General features: G+C 49.0%; 1 protein-coding gene and 1 non-coding gene across 2 annotated transcripts in view; both read right to left on the bottom strand.

Moving 5' to 3' along the window:
- Positions 1 to 16618: 16618 nt before the first annotated feature.
- On the bottom strand, positions 16619 to 16692 carry TRNAT-AGU (transfer RNA threonine (anticodon AGU)). The gene has a single exon. It is a non-coding gene; the product is annotated as a tRNA-Thr (tRNA).
- A 196-nt stretch (positions 16693 to 16888) lies between these two features.
- The window catches only part of WDR88 (WD repeat domain 88), a 46689-nt gene continuing 45015 nt past the window's right edge, over positions 16889 to 18562 (bottom strand). The window contains exon 11 of the mRNA XM_054464684.2: positions 16889 to 18356. Coding sequence (XP_054320659.1) covers positions 18183 to 18356 — 174 coding nt within the window. The 3' untranslated portion in view covers positions 16889 to 18182. The remainder of the gene's footprint in view (positions 18357 to 18562) is intronic.

Below are 18562 nucleotides of genomic sequence, written 5' to 3'. Positions count from 1 at the left end.
GGAGAGACAGGGGGAAGGTTTGAGAAGGCCATTTAGGGCCAAAACGGATGTGAAATCAGAGGTCCCCAAAGGCTCCATGGCACAGCGGGCCCACCAACCTGAGCTGAGGCTCCCAACCCTTTTCTAACACCCCCAGATCCTCATTTGATATTCTCCGTTTATGGAGAGAAGGTTGAGAGAAACTGATGGTCCGTTAGTGAAAGCGTAGACAGTCACTCACTCATTCACTCGCACTGTGCAGGTTGATTGGATTTTAATAAAAAATGGGGGGAAGAAAAATCCTTTTAGTTTTTCTGGGTTCTCTTATTCTCTCTCTTCTAATTCCTTTGGTGATTTTTCCAAAGCAGACTTCTTAGGAAATGTATTAAAGATGTAAAAATCAAATAACAAGATACATTACATATTGATGCCATAGAGCACTAGCCTATGTGTAATTTGGTTTCAGAATTTCCTCAGACTGCTGACTGCGGAAGAGCAGGCATTTATTTACGCATGGCAAAAATGCTCAACAGAGGCAGGGGCAATGGTAGGGTGGATCTGCGGTTTGTTCGTTTGTTGTTGTTGTTGCTGCTGCTGCTGCTGCTGCTGCTTCTTAGTTTTTTTAGAGACAGAGTCTCACTTTTTCACCCAGGCTAGAGAGTGCAGAGCTGCAACCATAGCTCACTGTACCCTCAAACTCCTGGGCTCAAGCAATCCTCCCACCTCAGCCTCCCAAGTAGGTGGGATGACAGGTGTGCACCACCATGTCAGGCTAATTTTTTCATTTTTTTGTAGAGACAAGGCCTTGCTCTGTTGCCCAGGCTGGAGTGCAGTGGTGTGATCATGGCTCACTGCAACCTCAAACTCCTGGACTCAAGGGATCCTCTTGCCTCAGCCTCCCAAAGTGCCAGGGTTACAGACAGGACCCACCACACCTGGCCAAAATATGCGGTTTTGCTGAAGATGCTGCCTGCTTCAATGCATGTTTTGCACGTTATGTAAGGAATCTAGGGTCCAGACCAATGACCAATATGGGAACCATGTTGGAGGCTGAAGCAAAAGAAAAATGTGAGCCCCTAGACACATTTATCAAAATATCCTCCCATATTTTGAACCAAGTGGAAAGGCTAAGAAAAGCTCTACAATCGCAACATGACTTTATCTAAATCTCCATGCTCCCCAATCTATGCACATCCCATTGTGAACCCTCATAAACCCATATGGCAAGAAATGGCCAAGGTACCCAGGAACCTTGGGCTGATTGGAAACAACTGTCCCTATTGCACACACAAAAAAATTTGCATTAAAGCTGATTTATCTTCATTATTGAGTTTTTTGGCACTTCCTTCAATTCTGCGCCCAAGGTGAGTGCCTCACTCCCCTATCCTACTCCTGGCCCATATTGAGACCTTGGCTATCTGACACCCCATTTCCCGTTTGTCTCATGATGGTCTAGTGCCCCCTAGAGGTTGCTGTGCCAGGCGAGACCCTTGCTGGGGGTCCCCAATGCAGCTCTGGCCCAGTCCTCTCCCCCACTGCCCTCTCACCACTTCTGGAAAGGTTCCTGGTATTCCTGTCTCTGCTTCAACACTCTTCCACCCTAGCTGCAATTGCCTGGATCTCTCCACCTCTGAAACCTTTTCATAAACCTCCCTCATTGACTAAAGCTATATCCAGAACGTGTCTATTCATCACAACCCAAAAGCTTCTAACTAGTGGAGAATTCAGTACTGGGAAGGAGATGGTGGGCATGGACCCAGAACATGGGAACTGACTGGCTGGGGCAGGTGAGGGAGCAGTGGTGGGGCAGAGGGGCTCAGACATGAGAGCAGGGGCTTCCTGGCAAGAAGCTGGCCTTCCCAGTTAGGAGGAAGCAAAGCTGCTGTCACACTCACTGTGGGCCAGTGATGCCTTCAGGAATCTGCTCCAGGAGTGAGGAGCCAGAGGACATGCAGAGACGAGACGGAAGGGACACAGAGGCATCCCATGTAAGTCCCCACTCCATCCCAAATGAGAGGGCCACCACCATTGCCCACTCATCAGCCACATACCCCAACCCCTCATGTGACACAGAAGAAACCAATGACACAGGAGAGTCCCACATCCTCCCCCAACATTCATCCACAGGCAGATGCAAACTTAAGCGCTCTCTTATCCAGCTGCTTACCAGACACTAATGGAGAGGACTCTGTGTTGAATGGTCAGTGTCTTTCCTGATTTCAAATAACTAGAACCAGCCAGGCATGGTTGCTCACACTTGTAATCCCAGCACTTTGGGAGGCCGAGGTGGGCAGATCACTTGAGGTCAGGAATTCGAGACTAGCCTGGGCAACATAGCAAGACCCTGGCTCTACAAAAAAAAAATTTTTAATGTGCTGGGCATGGTGGTATGCATCTGTAGTCTGAGCTACTCAGGAAGCTGAGGTGGGAGGATTGCTTGAGCCCAGGAGTTTGAGGCTGCAGCGAGCCATGATCGCATACTGCACTCCAGCCTGGGCAACAGAGTGAGACCCTGCCTCAAAAACAATGACAACAACAAAAATCCTACAATCTATTTGAAGGTCAAAGGCCAAAAGTGGCTTTGGCAAATAAAACTGAAAAGATTGTTTTATGATCACCTGCCCAAGTTTATCACAGGTGACTTCCAAGAGGGCAAACCTCTCATTATTCTAGCTGAGCCATAGACCAGACACCCCTCACCCCCACATCTGCCCCTCTTCTAATATGCCCTACTCAGTTCATGGCCACGTCCATTACTGAGTTGATAATTTTTACTCCAATCTCCCTACATCCAATCCATCACTACAACCTGCTGGTCCCCATGATGTATCTCAAATCTACCCACCTTTCTCCATCACCATGACCACCTCACTGGTCCCAGCCACCATCTCCTCTCTCCTGGACCTCCACAGACGCCTCCCTCCATGTTGTCCCTTGCCTCTCAATTCATTGCTCCCATTTTTAACATGCAAATTTGTTCAGTCCCGCTGCTGAAAACGCTCCAGAACAGACTTCAAAGTTTTTAGCTCAAGCTGCATGATCCTGTGGAATAGCCCTGCCTGCCACGTTCTCCAGGCCCACCTCATCACCAGCTTGCTCTGGCCTCAGAATGTTTCCACTCCCCCCAGAGCTAATTTCTATCCTTCTGCCTGTTCCATCAGGCAAATAGTCAAGCCAGAGAGCGTTTGGAGGGAAGTTCTTGATCCTGCCAGGAGCCGCTCCAGCACATGGACATACTGATGGACCCCCAGGTCTCCAGGGTCCCCTTGGAGAGAACTGCCAGCACCTGGGGCCAGCAGTGAAAGAGAAAGTTCTGTCTGCCCAGTCTCTCCTTGGGCAGAAACTGTCCTGAAATGCTTTGCGCGGTGGTGTGATCACGGTTTGTTGTAGCCTTGATCCATCCCAGAACCCTAGCAGAGGTGCCTCACAGGATGATGTCTTCTAAATGGCTATTTTGCTCTCGTATACATTTTTTTATTATTATTTTTGTTTGTTAGTTTGAGACAGAGTCTCATTCTGTCACCCAGGCTGGAGTGCGATGGCGTGATCTTGGCTCACTGCAACTTCTGCTTCCTGGGTTCAAACGATTCTCCTGCCTCAGCCTCCTGAGTAGCTGGGATCACAGGCATGCACCACCATGCCCAGCTAATTTTTGTATTTTTAGTAGAGACGAGGTTTCACCATGTTGACCAGGCTGGTCTTGAACTCCTAACCTCAAATGATCCACCCGCCTTGGCCTCCCAATGTGCTAGGATTACAGGAGTGAGCCACCGCACCCGGCCCTGTATACATTAAAATCCATGTTTCTCCAATGACATTTGAAAAGCTCAGCCATTTGGGTAGAAATTAACATGAGGGCCTGTGACTGTGGGATTTCTGAACAGAAGTTAATGTCCAACTTTGGAGTAAGATGGTGAAAGGACAAGAAAGAAAAGAAGAGAAAAAATGGAGCTTTTGAGAAAGGGTGTTGATATGGTTTGGCTGTGTTCCCACCCAAATCTCATCTTGAACTGTAACTCCCACAATTCCCAAGTGTTGTGGGAGGGACCTGGTGGGAGGTAATTGGATGATGGGGGTGGGTCTTTCCCATGCTGTTCTTGTGATAGTGAATGAATCTGATGAGATCTGATGGTCTTATAAAGAGGAGTTCCCTTGCACAAGTCCTCTCTTGCCTGCTGACATGTAAGAAGTCTCTTTGCTTTTCCTTCATCTTCCACCATGACTGTGAGGACTCCCCAGCCGTATGGAACTGTGAGTCCATTAAACCTCTTTCCTTTATAAATTACCCAGTCTCCGGTATGTCTTTAACAGCAGTGTGAAAACAGACTAATACAGGTGCTAAGGTTTATTTGAATTAAAAATATCAAAATCACAAAGAGATACCACTTTGCATCCATTAGGCTGGCTACGGTGGGGGGCAGGGGTGGAATACACAGAAAACAACACATGTTGGCAAGGATGTGGAGAAACTGACATTTTTGTGCGTTGCTGGTGGGAGTATAAAATGGTGCGGCTACTGTGGAAACCAGTATACTGGTTCCTTAAAAAATTAAAAATGGAATTACCATGCAATCCAGCCATTCCACTTCAGGGTATATACCCAGAAGAATTGAAAGCAGGGACTCAGACAGATCCTTGTGCACCCATGTTCATTGCGTCATCATTCACAATGACCACCAGGTGGGAGTAACCAAGTGTTCCTTGATGGATGACGAATGAATAAGCAAAATGTGGTCCATCCATACAATGGAATATTATTCAGTTTTTTGTTTCTTTGTTTTTTGGGGTTTTTTTTTTAGACAGAATCTTGCTCTGTCGCCCAGGCTGGAGTGCAGTTGTGCAATCTCAGCTCACTGCAACGTCCACCTCCCAGGTTCAAGCGATTCTCCTGCCTCAGCCTCCTGAGTAGCTGGGATTACAGGCGCATGCCACCATGCCCGGCTAATTTTTGTGTTTTTAGTAGAGACAGTGTTTTGCCACGTTGGCCAGGCTGTTCTCAAACTCCTGTCCTCAGGTGATCCACCTGCCTCGGCCTCCCAAAGTGCTGGGATTACAGGCGTGAGCCACCTATTCAGTCTTAACAGAAGGAAATTCTGACACATATTATGACATGGATGAAACTTGAGGACATTATGCCAAGAGAAATAAGCCAGTCACAAAAGGACAAATATTGTCTGATTCCACTTACAGGGGCACCTTGCATAGTCAAATTCATACAGACAATAAACAGAATGATGGTTGCCAGGGGCTGAGAGGACGGGCAAATAGAGAGTTATTTAATGGGTAAGGAGTTTCAGTTTGGGAAAATTAAGAGTTCTTGAGATGGATGTGTGGATGGTTGTACAACAATGTGAATGTATTTAATGCCACTAAACTGTACAGCTACAAAGAGTTAAAATAGTAAATTTCATGTGTCCTTTACCATAAAAAACAAACAAACAAAAAAACAAAACAAAATCAAAGAAAAATACAAGGCCAGAAGCAGTGGCTCATGCCTGTAATCCTAGCACTTTGGGAGGCCAAGGTGGGCAGACCACTTCAGGCCAGGAGTTTGAGACCAGCCTGGTCATCATGGTGAAACCCCATCTCTACTAAAAATACAAAAATTAGCTGGGTCTGGAGGCGCACGCCTGTAATCCCAGCTATTTGGGAGGCTGAGGCAGGAGAATCGCTTGAACCTGGGAGGCAGAGGTTGCAGTGAGCCGAGATTGTGCCACTGCATTCCAGCCTAGCAACAGAGCGAGACTCTCTCTCAAAAAAAAAAAAAAAAATAATAATAATAATAATAATAAATTTAAGGCCAGGCGCGGTGGCTCACGCCTGTAATCCCAGCACTTTGGGAGGCCGAGGTGGGTGGATCACGAGGTCTGGAGTTCAAGACCATCCTGACCAACATGGTGAAACCCATCTCTACTAAAAGTACAAAAAATGAGCCAGGCCTGGTGGTGTGCACCTGTAGTCCCAGCTACGTGGGAGGCTGAGGCAGGAGAATCACTTGAACCCGGGAGGTGGAGGTTACAGTGAGTCCAGATCGCGCCACTGTACTCCAGCCTGGCGACAGAGCAAGACTCCATCTCAGTAAATAAATAAATAAATAAATAAATAAATAATAAAAATAAATAAATTTAAAATACTACAAATAAACTGGCAACATATATGGTTGCAATCACGGCATTTCCTCCTGAGCTCAATGGGGTGGGGCAGGCGGCCAGGGTTGCTGCTTCCACTTCAGTGCAGCTTCCTAGCATTTCTGCAATCCCAGGGCAGTGGCCGGGGCGGGGGGCAGGGGCCGGGAGGTGCGGTGGAGTTTGGTCAGTCCAGGTGGGAACTGCAAAGCTCAGAGCTGAGTGCCTGCTCGCCTGTGGGAGTGCCCGGACACACCCAGCCACAGCACACCCATCCAGCCTGCTGTGTCTGCAGGCACGTCAGGGGCAATCGGCACGGTGTGCCCAAGTGCATCCAGCCATAGACACTCTCCAAGCTGCAGCCAGTTCCTAGAACCTTAATAGACCAGCGGCAGTAAAATCATTTCACCTTCAATATTGAGCAGTAATTTTAAAATTATGGGCCTGAAACGGTGATAGTAAGTATGTCATAAAAGCACCATTCCAAAAAAAAAGTGTTTTATTGCAATGAAAATGTTAGCAGCAGGTCGCCCCTTGGTTTACATAACCTTCTCTGCAGGAACTTCGAGTGCTGAGTGCAGTTCCCGTTTTCAACCAAAAAGCTCCCTTGGCCTTGCTGAAGCACTCAGAAGTACCCTCAAGCAATAATCATTTGTGTATTGATTTGGGGGAGAATCAATCCAATCCTGTCCCCCTCACTAAATTATTAACGAAGCCAAGCACATCAGAAACCCCAAGATGGGTTAACAGGTAAGGTTTGTTCTTTAACCCTGTTGGCGCCTGATATGGTTTGGATATTTGTCCCTTCCAAATCTCATGTCCAAATGTGGCCCTCCAGTGTTGGAGGTGGGGCCTCGTGGGAGGTGTCTGGGTCTTGGGGGTGGATTCCTCACGAATGCCTTGGTGCCCTCCACACAGTAATGAATGAGTGAGAGCTGATTGCTTAAAAGAGCCTGGCACTTCCTCCACTTCCTTCCTCTCTTGCCACATGACACTGGCTCCCCCTTTGCCTTCTGCCTTGATTGGATTTTTTTTTTTTTTTTTGAGACCCAGTCTCACTCTGTCGCTTAGGCTGGAGGGCAGTGGCGCAATCTCGGCTCACTGCAACCTCCACCTCCCAGGTTCAAGCAATTCTCCCGCCTCAGCCTCCAAAGTAGCTGAAATTACAGGCACCTGCCACCACGCCCAGCTAATTTTTGTATTTTTTAGTAGAGATGAGGTTTCGCTATGTTGGCCAGGCTGGTCTCGAACTCCTGGCCTCAAGTGATCTGCTTGCCTTGGCCTCCCAAAGTGCTGGGATTACAGGCATGAGCCACCATGTCTGGCCTTCATTGGAAGCCTCCTGAGGCCCTCACCAGAAGCAGATGCTAGTGCCAAGCTTCTTGTACAGTCTGCAGAACTGTGAGCCAAATCTATTTTCTTTATAAATGACCCAGCCTCAGGCATTCCTTTACAGCAACACAAAACAGGTTACTACAGAGCCACAGGAATGAAGGTGACACCCTCAGATAGCCTGAGTCTCAAGGCCTAAGTACAGATTGTGGGAATGCAAGGCTGGAGGGGTGGATGAAGAAAGCCATGGACAAGCCCTTCCGTCCCAAGGAGTGGCCCCTCCTTAATCACAGCAGGTGAGAGAAGCAGACCAAGCTCATTTTCAGCCAAGCTCAAAGCAGCTGGCAGAGGGGCTCCAGGTGTCTGGTAGCAAGACCACCAGCCCTGGGAGAGAGAAAGAGAGACACACACACACACACACACACACACACACACACACACACACACACACACACACACACACACACACACACACACACACACACACACACACACACACACACACACACACACCCCGGGATTCCCTGGGGGATGCAATAGGGAGCAGGCAGTGCTACCCACCTGCCGGAGCTCCGTGGGCCCCTCCACCACCACAGACAGCCCATCTTTATTATGAACCTAATCGCTGTATTTAAATCCATTCATTGTTATATTATTTAAGAACAGTGTTATGGTGGCCCAAACCAAATGAAACATCATTACAAAGGGGGAAAGGGCTGGGCACAGTGGCTCACCCTGTAGTCCCAGCACTTTGGAGGGCCAAGGCAGGAGGATCACTTCAGCTCAGGAGTTTGAGACCAGCCTGGGCAACTTAGTGAGACCCTCATCTCTATAAAAAAAATTAAAAAAAAATAGCCAGGCACAGTGGTGCATGCCTGTAGTCCCAGCTACTCAGGAGGCTGAGGTAGGAGGATAGCTTGAGCCCAGGAGTTCAAGGCTGTAGTGAGCCATGATTGCACCACTGCAGTCCAGCCTGAGGGACAGAGTAAGACCCTGTCTCTAAAAGGGGGGAGGGAGAGGATTATTATGAAACGTGAATTAAATTTTTTAAAAAGAAAATAAAGTAGGCTGGGCACGGTGGCTCACACCTGTAATCCCAGCACTTTGGGAGGTCAGGGTGGGTGGGTCATTTGAGGTCAGGAGTTCGAGATCAGCCTGGCCAACATGGTGAAATCCCGTCTCCACTAAAAATACAAAAATTAGCCTGGCATGGTGGTGCATGCCTGTAGTCCCAGCTACTCAGGAGGCTGAGGCAGGAGAATCGCCTGAATCTGGAAGGCAAAGGTTGTAGTGAGCTGAGGGATCACGCCACTGCACTCTAGCCTAAGTGACAGAGCGAGACTCCGTCACAAAAAAAAAAAAAAGGAATTCAATTTCCCACAAATGAAGTGCGGCGATGTTTATGGAATTCACTGGTGTTGCCATGTTCCCCACCAATCTGAAGCAGCTGGCTTGATAGAACAGTGAAATGGCTTTTTTTTTTTTTTTTTTTTTGCGCTCTGTCGCCCAGGCTGGAGTGCAATGGTGCGATCTCAGCTCACTGCAACCTCTGCCTCCTGGGATCGAGCGATTCTCCTGCCTCAGCTTCCCGAGTAGCGCACACCACCACGCCTTGCTAATTTTTGTATTTTTAGTAGAGACAAGGTTTCACCATGTTGATCAGGCTGCTCTCGAACTCCTGACCTCGTGATCCGCCTGCCTCGGCCTCCCAAAGTGCTGGGTATACTGGCGTGAGCCGCCACGCCCGGCCTGGAATGGCCTTTTGAAGATGCAGTTACAGCATCAGCCTAGAGGCGATACCTTGCAGGGTTGGAGCAAGGTTGTTCAGAAGGCGGCATAAGCTCCGAATCAGCGTCCGATAGATGGCGCTGCTGCTTCTAGCCAGGACTTGAGGGTCCAGGAATCAAGGAACGGCACCGTTCACTATTACCCTTAGTGAGCCACTAGGCAATTTTGTTTCCTGTTCCTTCCATCTCATGCTCTGCTGGCCTAGAGGTCTTAGCTCCAAAGGAAGGAATGATTCCGCCAGGAGTCACAGCACTGATTCCACCGAACTGGAAGTTGAGGCTGACTCCTGGCCACTCTGAGTTCCCCATACCTCTGAATCAATGAGCAAAGAAGGGAGGGACTGGGCTGGCTGGGGTGATGGACCCTGCCTGCCAAGGGGAAATTGGAACACCACTCACACTGGAGGTGAGTAAGACTATTTGGAACTCCAGAGATCCCTTAGAGGGATCTCGGTGTACGTGTTCCAAATTTCTCTCCCCTTCTATGGGGAGAGAAAAAGAAAAAAGAAATCTTACTTTTTTTTTTTTTTTTTTGAGACAGTCTTGCTCTGTCACCCAGGCTGGAGTGCAGCAGCACAATCTCGACTCACTGCAACCTCTGCCTCCTGGGTTCAAGCGTTTCTCCTGCCTCAGCCTCCCGAGTAGCTGGGATCACAGGCATCCACCACCATGCCCGGTTAATTTTTGTATTTTGGGTAGAGACGGGGTTTCACCATGTTGGCCAGGCTGGTCTCGGACTCCTGACCTCAAGTGCTCTGCCTGCCTCGGCCTCCCAGAGTGCTGGGATTACAGGCATGAGCCACCATACCTGGCCCTGTGGTTTACATTTTTACTTTTCTCTTTTAAAAAATTTAGGCTGGGTGTGGTGGCTCACACCTGTAATCCCAGCACTCTGGGAATCAAGGCTGGCGGATCAGTTGAGCTCAGGAGTTCAAGACCAGCCTGGCCAACATCGTGAAACCCCATCTCTACTAAAAATACAAAAAAAAATTAGCTGGGTGTGGTGGTGGGCGCCTGTAATCCCAGCTACTTGGGCGGCTGAGGCAGGAGAATCACTTGAACCCAGAAGGCAGAGATTGCAGATCGTGCCACTGCACTCCAGCCTGGGCGACAGAGTGAGACTTCATCTCAAAAAAAAGAGCTTTGGGATTCACTGAAAGAGGGAAATCAGAGGTGTGCACTCCAGCATCAGAGGAATCTGATCAGCCTGGCCATCTCCAGGGTTTGATTCTCCTAGGTGTGGATTTACTGAACATCACCTGCTGGGCAGCCATCCCAGATGTCCACCCCAACGCCTGCAGTCACCCTTAGCTGTGTGCCTGTAGGACTGAGCCAGAGAAGCTCTGCTGAGGAATTCAAGAGCAGACAGGCTCCTGGAGCATCAGCTGGCCTCCAACCCATCCTTAAAGCAAGGCTCCCAACCTGCTTATGCAATTCAATCCCAGATACGCACACGTACCCCAGGTGACCTGCCATACACAGCATAGTAAGCCCAGCCAGTGTCCAGCTTGGCATCATTTTATTTTTTTAAATAACTGATCACAACTGCTTCTTAGGAGCCACTCTAAATTCAGAAGAAGGTGTTACATTATCTCAGAGGCACAGATCGGTGAAGAACAAAACGCTGAAAGTCAGTCCACACTAATTCCAACACCATTCTTCTCTCCCCGCCTGCCTGAATTTGCCTATCCTAGGCATTCTTTTCAGGGGCGGACGTGGGGCAGGGAGAGACTGCTTCTGGTGGAAACCAAAAGCATGCTCCCATTCAGCCCCCAGAACATGTAGTAAATTGTCTTACACTTCACAGACATCCCATGTTTGCTAAAGTTCAATTAAATTTTAATTAGTTTTTTGTATTAAAGTATAATCTAATTGACTGTAGGAAATAAAATGTGGTGCGAAATGATGTTTCTGTTTCCACACCAGTCAACCTTTTAAATTAAATGATAGAATCTTGTAAATATAGTTTGTACAAATACATTCACCATTACATTTTGATTTATAAAACCACCCATCACTGGCCAGGCGTGGTGGCTGACGACTGCAATCCCAGTGCTTTGGGAGGCCCAAGCGGAAGGATCACTTGAGCCCAGGAGTTTAAGACCAGCCTGCACAACATAGCAGGACCCTGTCTCTACAAAAAAATTAGAAATTACCCTGGCATGGTGGTCATGTCTGTAGTCTCAGCTACTCGGAAGGCTAAGGCAGGAGGATGGCTTGAGCCCTGGAGTTAGAGGCTGCAGTGAGCCGTGATTGAATCACCACACTCCAGACTGGACGACAGAGTGAGTGAAACCCTGTCTTTAAAAAAGCAAAAAATTGGCCTGTCGCTGTGGCTCACACCTGTAATCCCAGCAATTTGGGAGGCTGAGGCAGGCAGAGCACTTGAGGTCAGGAGTTCGAGACCAGCCTGGCCAACATGGTGAAACTCTGTCTCTACTAAAAATACAAAAATTAGCCAGGCGGTAGTGGCACATGCCCGTAGTCCAAGCTACTTGAGAGGCTGAGGTGGGAGAATTGCTTGAACCCGGGAGGCAGAGCTTGCAGTAAGCTGAGATTGTGCCACTGTACTCCAGCCTGGGCAATAGAGCAAAACTCCATTTCAAAAAAAAAAAAAAAAGGAAAAATCACCATCATTCAACAGAGGTGGGTGAGGGAAATGGATGAGTGATTCTACCTCCTGCAGCTGAGAACTCAGCATACTGGAGACCACACTCTCAGCCTTCCCTGGCAGTGAGGAGGCCCTGCTCCTCCGGAGAGGCTGTAGGAGGGTTCTTCCCCAAGGCTTGAGGCTACCTCTCAGTCATTAAAGCGGAAACCCTCTCCTGGAAGCAGCTGATGGTGTGTGCGTATCTCTGCCCTCCTAGCCCAGATGAAACCTCTCTTCCCCTGTCTGGAACCCTTCAGGCCACAGGTGCATGGCAAGTAGAAACAGAGGGAAATGGGACAGCCCACCGCCCAGCAAATGCAGGCCCTGCCCTGCTGGAAGAGCACAGGCCATGGGCAAGAAATAGTTAAATCCGCGTGGAGCTGGTGGGGACAGGCTGGGAAGACAAACCAGACTGCTGTCAACATGACTTTTATTATTTTAAGTTTTTTTTAGAGAAAGGAAGTCTCGCTATGTTGACCAGGCTGGTCTTGAACTCTTTTTATTCATTTATTTTATTTTATTTTGAGTTAGAGTCCCGCTCTTTCACCCAGGCTGGAGTGCAGTGGCGCAATCTCAGTTCACTGCAACCTCCACCTCCCAGGTTCAGGCGATTCTTGTGCTTCAGCCTCCCAAGTAGCCAGGACTACAGGTGCGCACCATCATGCCCGGCTACTTTTGTATTTCTAGTAGAGACAGGGTTTTGCCATGTTGGCCAGGCTGGTCTTGAACTCCTGAGCTCGAGTGATCCACCAGCCTTGGCCTTCCAAACTGCTGGGATGACTGGTATGAGCCGCTGTGCCCGGACTTTAATATTTTTATTTAGATTAGATTGACTTTTGTGCTGTGAAATGCATAGATCTTAAGCATACAATTTAATGAGTTTTGATAAACACATACCCAAACTCCTACAAAATAAAGAGCATTTCCATCAACCCCCCAAAGGTCTTTTTGTACCCCTTTTCAAGAAATCAACCTCTGCCACCTATGCAACCATTGCTCTTCTGTCACTATAGATGAATTTGCATTTCCTAGAGCTTTATGTAAGTGAAATCATAAATGATGTACTGTTTCACTGTACATGACGTGAGATTCCACCCATGTCTGTGTAAGTGTCAGCATCCCATCCCTTTCTCTTGCTGTGTAGTGGTCCATTGCCTGGATAACCCACAGTTTATTCATCTGCTGTGGACACCTGGGCTGTTCCTAGTTTTTTACTATTGTATTGAGAGCATCTGTGGCATTTTCTTAATGTTTTCATTTATTTTGGATAAATACTGAAGGCTGGGATTGTTCATAACCCAGCTTTTCAGATTCTGATAGAATGCAGTAATTTTCACTGCTTTGCTATACCCCTTGGGCCCTTCCTCTGCTGAAAATTATTTTGTCACTTATATGTGTTGTAGATATCTTTTTCTTGTTTGTAAGTTGTCTTTTTTTTCCCCTTTAGGATCAAAGTTATCATTCACTATCCCAATTTGCACAATTCAGAATCTGCCCAAAAATCAAACAAGCAATCAGCAGTAATAAGAGAGTCAAGACAGTCAGGCAAGAGGGCTGCTTTAAAGAGCCACATTTAAACATCAAAGGCATTCCTATTTAGCAGGAGTATGCAATTTTTAAAAAATGGAATTATCCCATTCACAGTATCTAGAAATAACCCCAGCAAGAAATATATGGGACCCAGGCTGGGCACAGTGTCTCTTGCATGTAATCCCAGCATTTTGGGAAGTCGAGGCGGGCAGATCTCTTGACGTGAGGAGTCGGAGACCAGCCTGGGCAACATGGTGAAACCCTGTCTCTACTAAAAATACAAAAATTAGCCAGGCGTGGTAGCACATGCCTGTAATCCCGGCTACCTGGGAGGCTGAGGCAGGAGAATCGCTTGAACCTGGGAGGTGGAGGTTGCAGTGAGCCAGGATCGCGCCGCTGCACTCCAGTCTGGGCAACAAGAGGGAAACTGCGTCTCAAAAAAAAAGAAAAAAAAATCTACTTATAATGGTATCAAAAACAGAAAATACTTAGAAATGTGCTTAACAAAAGAGGTGTAAAACTTATGCTCTGACAACTAAAAACATTGTTGAAAGAGATTAAAGAAGACCTAAATAAATTAAAAGCCATTCCATGTTCATGGATTAGAAAACTTAACATTATTAAGATAACAATATCCCCCCAAATGATTTATTTCTATCAAATGCAATTTCTATCAAAATCCCAACTGGATTGTTTGCAGAAATTTACAGGCTGATTCTAAAACTCATGGAAATTCAACAGACCCAGAATAGCCAGAACAATCTTGAAAATAACAACTTTGAAGTCCTCATACGTCCCAATTTGAAAATTTAGTACACAGCTATAGTTATCAAGAGTGTGGCACAGGCATAAAGCTAGACATGTAGATTAAGGGACTAGAATTGGAAATCCGCAAATAAGCCCTCATATTTATGGTCAATTGATTTTCTACAAGGGTGCCAAGACCTTTGGGAACAGAATGGTCTTTTCAACAAATGGTGTTTGGATGAATGAAAATCCACATGCAAAAGAATGAAGTTGGACCCCTCCTTCACATCATATACAAAATTGACTCAAAGTAGATCCAAAACTTAAATGTAAGAGCAAAAGCTATAAAACCCTTATAAGAAAACATTAGTGTAAATCTTTATGACCTGGAACTTGGCAATGGAATCTTGAATATGACATCAAAAGCATAAGCAAAAAGGAAAAGTAGATACATTAGACTTGATCGATATTGAAACATTTGCACTTCAAATATCAGTATCAAGAAAGCAAAGAAGGCCGGGCACGATGGTTCACACCTGTAATCCCAGCACTTTGGGAGGCCAAGGCGGGCGGATCAAGAGGTCACGAGATCGAGACCATCCTGGCCAACATGGTGAAACCCTGTCTCTACCAAAAATACAAAAATTAGTTGGGCATGGTGGCACGCGCCTATAGTCCCAGCTACTTGGGAGGCTGAGGCAGGAGAATCACTTGAACCTGTGAGGTGGAGGTTGCAGTGGGCAGAGATCACACCACTGCACTCCATCCTGGCGACAGAGCGAGACTCTGTCTCAAAAAAAAAAAAAAAAAATTGGTGGCTCACACCTGTAATCCCCACATTTTGGGAGGCCGAGGTGGGCGGGGCGGATCACCTGAGGTCACGAATTCGAGACCAGCCTGGCCAACATGATGAAACCTCGTCTCTACTAAAAATGCAAAAATTAGCCGGGCTTGGTGGCGTGCACCTGTAATCCCAGCTATTCGGGAGGCTGAGGCAGGAGAATCACTTGAACCGGGGAGGCGGAGGTTGCAGTGAGCTGATATCATGCCACTGCACTCCAGCCTGGGCGACAAAGACTCCATCTCAGTAAGTAAGTAAGTAAGTAAGTAAATAAATAAATAAATAAATAAATAAATAAATAAATAAATAGCAAAGAGAAAAAGAAACGGAGAAAAGATTTCAAACCCTGTATCCAATGAGGGACTTTTTTATTTTTATTTTTTCTTCGAGATGGAATCTCGCTCTGTCGCCCAGGCTGGATTGCAGTGGCGTAAGTATGAGCCAGAAATAAACCAGCTCCACAATGACGCAAGCCCGGTTTCCAATAAATTCATCCCTGATTGGATCCAGGTGAACGCTCCTATCAGCACTGCAAAGCGTCAAAATCTCCTTACAAGCTTTCCTGGGCAATGTCAATCAAAAACAACCAAGATACAAAGGCGCAAGAATTGACTGGAAAACGAGAGAAATAAACAAACAAAAACAATAAACCCAGATCCATAGAAGAGGCAGGAAGAGGAACTGCTTCTGGGGCAGGTGAATTTGACTACACAGCCTTATGCCATGACTGCAGTTTCTGCACTGGGACTGTCCTGTCGGGTTTGACACGTGAATCCCTGGAGAATGTTTGTAAAAACTGCAATGCCGCACTCCACCCTACCCCACCACCCCCAAAGCCTCGGATGCACTTGCTCAGGAATAGGTTCCCACATGCAAATGTGGGTAGAACCCCAGCGCTGAGCAACCAACCCCAGCCCAAGCAGCTGGCTTCAGCCCACACCCGGCCGTCTGCAGCGGGGGCAGAGTCCCCTGCCTGGCCTGGAGTTTCCACGCAGTCATCGGACTGACGGTCATGCTAACCGGACTCAGTCCCGCATCCCTGCACATGGGGTCCCCTTGGCCTCGCCGCCGACCCAGGTCTTGCATTTGTGAAAAGGCTGCACCCACTGCGCGGCTGCAGGGAGACGGGCAATCTTCAGGCCTTTGCAAGGCTCAGCTAAGCCCGGCGAACGTTGAGGATCGGCACCCGCGTGGGCTCCCCCAAGTGGCAGCTTGGAGCCAGGAAGACTAGCGCTAGGAACCCACGCCACAGAAGACGGCGCGGGAGAGCGCGTCCACCGTCCGCCCTGAGGAAGCAGCCTCGGGGCCAACACTGGCTCCTCGCTGGACTCGAACGGCTGCTTCCCCGCCCGCCCGCTCGCCTCCCACGGCCAACCAGCACCATGGCAACCGCGGTCGCCTGGGTCCCCGCGCCGCCCACGCCTCACAGAGCCTGAGACCCGAGGAGGTGGTGTCCGTAGCCCGCCTGCACCCGCCCCCGCGGCTGAGGCCACGCCCCGCTGGGGGGCCCGTCTACATAGGCCTCTCGGGCTCCCCCTCGCACCCGCATAGTATCGGGCAGCCGGGTGACGGCACAGAGCACAAAAGTGCAGGAGCAAAAGTTGAAAGAGCTTGGGGCGCTCGGTTGAGGCACCGCTGGGATTCGAACCCAGGATCTCCTGTTTACTAGACAGGCGCTTTAACCAACTAAGCCACGGCGCCGCCCGTATGGGTTCCTTCTGAAACAGTTCTTCATTACTATTTACCATATGGGCCGCGCGCATGCGCACACACTCGGCGTGTTGTGGCGCACGCGTAGTGTAGCTCCCGATTCACACAGGCAGCTGAGACTGAGACCGGAAGCTTGGGCTGCACGGAGCGGGCGGAGCCTGGGAAGGCGAGGCTTCCTGGTCACGATAATGTCTCTTCCAACGTGGAGCCAGGACGCTCCGCCTTTGGGGAACGCTCGCGCAGGGCTTGGGCCTCAGGGCACTGCGGTCGACGCCCTACCCACCCCGGAGAACCCCCGGCCCCGCCAGCGCGGGCGGGCTGCTGGCTCCCCTGGCGTCCGGTCGAGGCGCACGCCCGCCTCGGTCCGACTGTGACCCCGGTGAGCTTCGGACCATTCTGCCCCGCGACCTCAGCCTGAGAAGGTCGGGGCCCTGCCAGCTCCCGGGACTATAACTTCAGTTGAGTCGCTCCTTCCGTGGATCCTGGGCTGGGGGAAAGTCGAGGGGTCCGGAAGGCTCAGAGGAGGGATCATGGACTTAGGGGTTCCCAGGCTGCTGGCGTGGGGCAACAACACCTTACATGGAGGGTTTTCTGCTGCCAGAGCAGGCAAGGCCCTCCCCTCCCTGGTTTCTCACTGACCCCTTCTGGATGTGCTCACGCAACTACACCAGCCACTGGTCTCCGCACTTTCCAGAGGGCCTGTGGGCAACTACGAAGCCGAACACTGCCAGCCCATCCACCCAGCATCCCTGCAGCATGCACAGAAAGGTTCACCCAGCATGGCGTGCAATAGGAACCTAAGCTCCTATCTCAGCCTGTTTCTGGATTGATGCACGCTGTGAAAAATGCCGTGGCAGCAGGAAGAGGGCTGCACGTAGGCAAGGAGTTCTGGAAATTAAGACGTCTAGAGGAGAAAGCATGAGACATCCCGTGATGGCAATGCCACCGCCATCCCTTTGCCTAACCAAACCGTCCTCTGCTCCCGGCAAGTGGCCATCTGGGAGCATTAGCCAGGGAGGCACCCATTGTGTCTTGCCATCACGTCCACAGAGGGGGCCCCGCACCTTGTCATAGTCATTTGACAAACTCTCCAGAACTGCTGGTGCCAGCCCCCGCAGGTCACCTTACAGGGCAACTCCAGACTCCACAATGTGAGTCTAATATGTGTTCCAAGAATCAAACAGGATGAGCACCAAGACATAAAGCTTAGAAATAGCAAGACTGCTTTTCAAATGCACATGCACACTTGTTTTCCAAAGGAATTAGATTTATTCTGCATGAAAACGGAAAGTAAAGTGTTCACTCCCCAAGCTGAGAGCTGAGAAGGTGGCACTGTGCTGAGTCCAGCCAGGGCTTGGGTCCTGCCCCAGTCTGACAGGCCTACTGAACCTGGGAGAGGCCCAAGAGAAAGCCCCTGCAGAGCCCCGACACCTACATGCTAGGTAGCCTGTGCTGGAGTCACTCAAAGGGGCCTGTGGCTGTCAGTCATCCTTGCTTCCCCTTGGCGGCGGCGAGTTCTCCCTTTCCGATGATGATGACGATGAAGTATCTGCTGGCAAGCCCCTTGTATCTATCCGGCAGAACACGCATTGGGTGAACATTTCAGAAGAGGTGTCACTCTTGAAGATGGAGAAAGGCCTGTCACATCTTTCGCACTGACATGGGATATTTTAAAAGAGCAGAAAGGAGGTGCTGGTCAGAGGGGATCCAGGCATGCCGTTAGAATTCTCCCAGCTACCTTGAGCTGGGGCAAGGCAAGGGTTCCCCTCTCTGGAATCTCTTTTTGGTTTGTTTTTTTATTTTTGTTTTTTTGTTTTGTTTTGTTTTTGTTTTTGCTTTTGAGACAGAGTCTCACTCTGTT

Source organism: Pongo pygmaeus, chromosome 20 (genome assembly GCF_028885625.2).
Source record: "Pongo pygmaeus isolate AG05252 chromosome 20, NHGRI_mPonPyg2-v2.0_pri, whole genome shotgun sequence".
In the NCBI taxonomy this organism is placed as follows: domain Eukaryota; kingdom Metazoa; phylum Chordata; class Mammalia; order Primates; family Hominidae; genus Pongo; species Pongo pygmaeus.
The sequence above is the reverse complement of the archived record's forward strand: the minus strand, read 5'-3'. Positions and strand labels throughout refer to the sequence as shown.